General features: G+C 40.3%; 1 protein-coding gene across 1 annotated transcript in view; it reads right to left on the bottom strand.

Annotated features, from left to right (window-relative positions):
- Window positions 1-1594: 1594 nt before the first annotated feature.
- The window catches only part of AVPR1A (arginine vasopressin receptor 1A), an 8083-nt gene continuing 3045 nt past the window's right edge, over window positions 1595-6632 (bottom strand). The window contains exons 2-3 of the mRNA XM_085323838.1: window positions 5695-6622; window positions 1595-4155 (exon numbers count right to left, since the gene is read on the bottom strand). Of these exons, the coding sequence (XP_085179964.1) occupies window positions 3872-4155; window positions 5695-6622 (1212 nt within the window). The 3' untranslated portion in view covers window positions 1595-3871. The remainder of the gene's footprint in view (window positions 4156-5694; window positions 6623-6632) is intronic.

The following is a 6632-nucleotide window of genomic DNA, read 5'->3' on the forward strand; positions in this document are numbered from 1 at the left end:
TTTAACAATAATTAAAGCTCCAACTCAGTGCTTAAGCAYATGAATTCCTTTCCATCTCTCCAGTCTTGTATCTTCTAACACTCCAATACAGAAGGGAGTAACATTGAAACTCATGTAGTTACTTTTAAGAACAGGACATTTAACTAGTCCTTTCTGTAGATGGGGAATTTTAGGTTAGGACAGCTCTGTTAGAGCTTCCCTGTGTGGGAAGTAACTCCATATTTCAGTTACAGCTCTACAGTGAGAGCCAGGTTCACTTCCCAAGGCTGGGTCCCTGGTGCATGTCCCAGGGTGACACTTGGGCGTGCTCTTCCTTGTACCCTGGCTTTCGTGTACAYGAACTGGAAAGCAGCGTGATTGCACTTCAACAAAGTCCTTAAATCTGGACAGTTAGGAACTGGTCATAACATTTGCTGCAGATAAAATATTCATCTTTGCAGGACTGGGCCCACAGGAACTCATATCTTCCTGTATACTTTGGTCTTGATGTGGTAAAACAGAAATAAAAAAATCCTTTTTTTCTGAGCCAATAATTATCTACAAATTAAAAAAAATGTATCAAAAGCTTTTTTAGACAGCTTGTTTCTTATTTAAAAGTCTGTTTTGTGCATCATCACACATATTCTACTTTTGCCATCTACTTATCTTTAAAATGCTGCAATTCTAGTATCACCAGAGAGTGCAAGCTCATCAGTTCAATCATATTTTGTATTAGAAGCTTGATATTCTTCTGTCTGAAGTTAACACAAAAATATCGAGATCACATCGATAGAACATGAGGAAGTGCTATGATACACATATAGCAATAACAGTAGTACATAGTAGAGAACAGACTCCACATTTCTTTGGATGTGTGTCCTTCATGCACTGTGTGTAATACAAAGACATTTTAGATTTGTTCACTCCTTAAAGCTTTTTGTGCAAATAGCTTATCAAAATTGGAGAATACATATCACCTTTCGTAAAATATATGGAATATCACCAAGTATGTTTCAGACTCTGTAAAATCGAGTCAGGAAAAACAAACAAACAAACAAACAAAATACTTCTCATCAAACAACTATACAGGTTTATTAGACAAGTTACCATGTTTTAAATGTGCAATTATTTCATAATTTCTTGTTTCTTTCTGTTTTCATTAGTATGCCCTCATTTTAACCTAAAGCAGTTAAAAGTTTAAAAAAAAATGCATCTGTACAGAGGAGCAATTTAAAAAATACAGGCTGTGTTTTCCAAGGTTACAATTATGTGAAAAAAAACAAAGCTTAGTATTTACAAAAATGTCTGGAATCCAAATACTGATAAATAGTTTTATCAAATTAATTACAAAACCTGTAGAACACTTACACAATACATTTACACCGATAATTTCCAAATGTAAGCTTAGATTTTGTAACATACTTGGAAGAAAATGAAAATTATAATTTTGAATCAGTTTACTAGTCATTATTCAACTCAGTTTTGTAATCCATTATCCAACTTAGTTTTGTAATCAACATTATTCTACATTTGCTTTCTGTCTCCTCTGTTTGAATAAAAACTGTAATAGAAAAATAATTCAATTTAGCAAACCACCAAATTTTTTAGTGCAGCTAGTTCCTTTTTTAATATATATTGTATGTACAAAGCAAGTAGTAACACAAAAATAAAGCTAGGCAAAGAATAGTACTTGAAACATTTGCAATTTAAGTAACTGTTAAATACCTCCTTGCTAAATATATGCAGTATATATAACGTTCATAAATACACATATTCCCAACATCACTGCATGCATTTTGGAGACTGAAATAAAACTTCAGGTTCACATACCTTCACCCAGAACTGGTGAGAATTGTAGTCATATTTGTCTACTAAAGGTGGTCAAAAAGATAGTCTGTTAAAAATAAGCCATTCCACCACGTCATCTTTTGGGTTCTGATGTTTTAGACAACAAAAAAATAAAGTAGAACAGATTGCTCTCCTGAAGAGAACACTGAAAAGAAATACAGGGAAAACAGCTGTAATTTTCTTAAGTGACAGCAAAAGCTAAACTTTTTTTGAGCTATATTCTTCCCTCTTCTTTGCCCCAAATAATCAATGATATGATTGGGAGCTTCAGGTTGAACATAGGCTGGATATGGACTTTTCTGACATCTAGTTTATTAATTTCTACTATGATTATTGAGAGGGGCATGAGGCCAGTTCCATCCTCAGTGAAAGGTACAGTCATGGCCCAGTTTGTTTTTTACCTCAAGCAATTAGAAAAGCAATCTTGTTAGTCTGGTTTTGAGGATGAAAAGAAAAGGCARCATGCTACTGAGGCCCCTCATTACAAACATAAGCATGTGCGTTACATATCTATGCACGTGTCCCAGTCTGCTCTGGACAGCAAGCTAGAACTGCATCAAAAGTCCAGCCTGCTGCCAGGAGAACGACGGGAGCATTTCAGGACCCAGAGAGCTCACGAAAAGGGAGCAGACAGGCAGAATAGAGGGATAGTGGCATGCATACCTTCACTGATTGCAGTAGGTTTCATTTTGCTTTCACTTGTCTCAATGCTGTCATTTCAAGAGATCCTCAGAACTTTTTTGTTCTAGCAGAGTTTATTCGAGGAGCTTCAAAACCCAATCACAAGGAAAAATCTAGTCTCCATGGAAATACAGGATTATTTAGGAGCTCTAAGATCTGCATTTGACTTAGCATGCGTTGTAGTGAAAACAAGTACACATTGAATGCTTTATGTTTACTAAATGTGGAGTGATGACTTTTTAATGCAGTACACTGCCACTTTTGAAGCCCACATTGCCATGATTTGTCAAAAATAAATATCATTGTCAATTCTTACATGTTCCCAGAAAAGTTGTAAGATTAATTCCCAAATCTGTGTTGGAATACACTGATTCTGCAGCTGTTACCAAACAGTAATGTTCTCTTGAATTTTGGGGACTATTATTTAAGAACAAATGTGGCTTGGTCCTAGCTATCTTAGTGAAGAAMAAATAAAAAATACAATTCCTACCAATAAAGCAACTGGTTTGAGCAGGCATGATGAGTTTTCATYATGCATTTGTTTGTAACAGTGCCGGGCTAGCCATGGCTTACCATGCTACTTTATCAATATATTTTAAAAAATGAATTAAAATATTCAAAGAAAGTGCAACAATATAAAAAGGTACAGTAAAACTTCCATCAACATGAAGCGAAGCAGAAATGTCACCCAAGAAATCAAACCCCACAAAGTGTATACAGACATCGACAGCAGTGATGAATTTGCCTTCATAAGAGTTGTTAAATTCTAAAACTAAATGAGAATTGTTAGACATTTCATTTTACTTTCAGAAAGTATTTGAAAAGATAAAGCAATATGATCAATTAAATTCCCAACAACTCACAGCCTATCTAAGCATACACCTTTTCTACTCAGACCGGAATTTCTTCCAGTTCTTTTCTCTATAAGATCAAATTGTGATCTTGTTTGTATCATCTTCTTTCCCTGTGACTTTAGTTGGCAGTCATGAGAAATTTTAGGTGTTACCACTAGCGAGCGGAGTTACCTCAACATATACCAACTCCATTATCTTACTGCTTTGAACAATAAGCAAACAATGCACTCATTTTATAAACATAAAATAAAATGAATAACAATTTCTATTTAGAAAAATAATTGCTTTATTGTTGTCACTCCTTTCTGATCAGTTGCTTAAGTCCCATACACCTTTCATAAAATTACACTTATATCTTATTTAGCAACATGGTACATTTCATTTTACGGTCGTCTTAGTAATTCCTCGTTACCAAGGGATTGTGCCTCTCACCAGCATAAAGTGCTATGCCATAATCTTCCTAAGTGCTGCTACTAAACTCCAACACCTGCCTGTTCCGAGTGCCTGTCTCAGGTTGGAATGGGGATGAAGCTGGTAGATTTTGAGTGCGGCAATTCTCTCCAGGTGTTCAAGCTATGGGTTGGGCTTCTGTTGTTGGTAAAAGAAGTCTGTCGTCTACTGTTGCTGTTAGAATCTTCTTTATTCAACATTTGCTTTATTTTTTGACAGCAAGGGAAGCTCTGTATGCAGTCTTGCAGGAGATGCCCACTAAAGAACATGTAGATCCATGGGTTACAACAACTATTCAGACTGGCTAATAGAGCAGTGACTGTAGTTGCAGTATTTTCAGAATCTGTAGGGAAGGGGGAAGAAAAACAGAAGAATATCATCAGAAGAATATTTTCAATATTCAGTCAGCTGCTTCATTAACTATTTGATCTTTTTTCAGTTGCTGAATAATTCTATTTTTTTAAAGTTATTGATGCGAGAATGACATTTAAAATGAATAGTAAGGACAAAATAAGAAAAGTTCTCATTCACGTAAAGCTGTCACTGAAATTAATAGGAATTTGTCTGAATAGTCTTTAAAAACCAGCAGCAGAGGAAGTTATGGGGCAATCCAGTACCGTATGAAAGCACAAAATAACTCTGTAAAGGGGTTATTCCCATGTCCACTAATGTTTATCCATGTGTTGATAAGTCTGTGCTTTACTGAACAGTTTTTATTCAGACTTCTGCTTTAAAAATTGTTTACACTGGGAGGCAATGGCAAAATGCCCACTGATTTCAAAAAGAACAGAATCTTTTTTTTTTGTTGAAAAATGATGAAGAGTGCTTTTGTCTTTTGAATCAAACCTATACTACAGAAATTGAACAAATTTTACTTGAAGAAGAAACAGAAATTAGTACTATGTCGTAGAATAGTTGTGGTCTTCTACACTCACTAGTTAAATTATGAAATACTCTAAGTATTTATCTAGTCTGATCAATTATAAGTAACCTATCATAAATGCTGATGTTCCACAGAGGTGTAACTGCTCTGTTTTGCAGTTCTGTAAGATTCAAATAATGTCTTCAAACTAACCTATCAAATCTCCAMCTTTCCAAATAGGAAAGACTTTAACACTTTTGAAACAAAGATATTTTATGTATCTATGAGAAGCCTTTATTTTTCCATATATGCCTGCATTCTGGGCTTGACTTTAGTCCCGAATTATGGGTAATCGATGCTCTCACTCCAATAAATGATAATCTGGGGATATTAAAAAAAACAAGAAATTGTGACTTTTTCATTTTGATTTGTATCTTTTTCATTATGAGAAAATAAGGTGTATGTTAGGATGTTGCCTGTCATTCCTTGTGCAATAACTTTTAAATTCATTCATTATTTTCAGCCAAATTTAACAGAGGGACAGCTACAAGCTATCTCAAAGACATTTCATTCCCAGTGCTTCATGAGGAGTGCTGGCTGACAAAAGCAGAGATACTCAGAAGCGACTGCCCTGCTGAGAGGAAGGGTTCAGGGTGTGCTTAGCCACATTATCACACAGCAGAGAACCCACACGCAAGACATTTACAGGACAGCAAACTTACTAATTGCCACTGCTCACATACTTACTCATGACATAGATGCATATATGCTTGATAACAACAGAAAAAGTTTAAAGGATTTTATTTGTCTAAAAGAAATGAACTAATGTCYGAAAGTGTGTGTAGTAATAAAAAGAAATGACACAGGCTGTCAGCAGCTTCAACTGGAAGGAAATACTGCTCATTCGAAATCATTCAGCAAATAGTTTAGCCAAAATGAGCTGGTTTTGCCCTGAGTTGGGCAGCTCCTATCCAAAATGACCCGCAGCTCCAGGGGACCCCGCCATGCCCCGGCACCTACCGACCCAGGGGAAGTGCTGGTCCCACACCGACCACATCTGGATGGTGAAGAAGGGCGCCCAGCACAGGACGTATGCCGAGACGATGACGAAGGTCATCTTGACGGTGCGTATCTTCGCACGGGAGATAGTCTTGACGCTGCTGACGCAGGGGGCGAGCAGCAGCCCCCGGTGTGGGCCGCTGCCCCCTGCCCGCCGCCCGCCCACCGCCGCCGGCCCCTCGCCCAGGCGCGTCTTGCCGCGGACGTTGCGCCACATGTGGTAGCAGATGAAGCCGTAGCAGGTGGCAAGGATGAGGACGGGCGCCACGAAGATGCCGCCGGTGATCCAGGTGACGTAGGCACGGGGCCCCCAGGGCATGATGAAGTGCGCCCAGCAGTCGTAGACCTGCGAGCCGCGCTCCACCTCGCTGAGGGAGAAGATGAAGTACTGCGGGGTGCTGAGCAGCAGGCTGAGCGCCCAGGCCGCCGCGATCATGCCGTAGGAGCGCTTGGTGGGCTGCTGCAGCGTCTTCAGCGGGTGGCACACGGCAATGTAGCGGTCAGCCGTCATGGCCACCAGCATGTAGGCTGAGGCGAACATRCCAAAGACCTGCAGGTGCTTCACCACACGGCACAGCCCGTCRGGGCCGTGGAAGCGGTGCGTCACCTCCCAGCACAGCTGCGGCAGCACCTGGAAGAAAGCCACCACCAGGTCGGCCAGGCTGAGGTGGCGGATGAAGAGGTGCATGCGGGATGCTTTGCGCGGCGTGCGCCGCAGCGCCAGCAGCACGCTGCCGTTGCCCAGCACCGCCACGGCGAAGGTGACCGCCAGCACGGCGATCTCCAGCTTCGCCAGCTCCTCGTCCCGCCCGAAGGGGTCCCAGCCGCCCAGGCTGCCGTTGGGCGAGCCCGACCAGGCCTCGGGGCTGGGGCTGCTGCCGCCGCCGCCCTCCGCCGGC

Source organism: Rhea americana, unplaced genomic scaffold (genome assembly GCF_003343005.1).
Source record: "Rhea americana isolate MKP2758 unplaced genomic scaffold, rheAme1 scaffold_88, whole genome shotgun sequence".
In the NCBI taxonomy this organism is placed as follows: Eukaryota; Metazoa; Chordata; class Aves; order Rheiformes; family Rheidae; genus Rhea; species Rhea americana.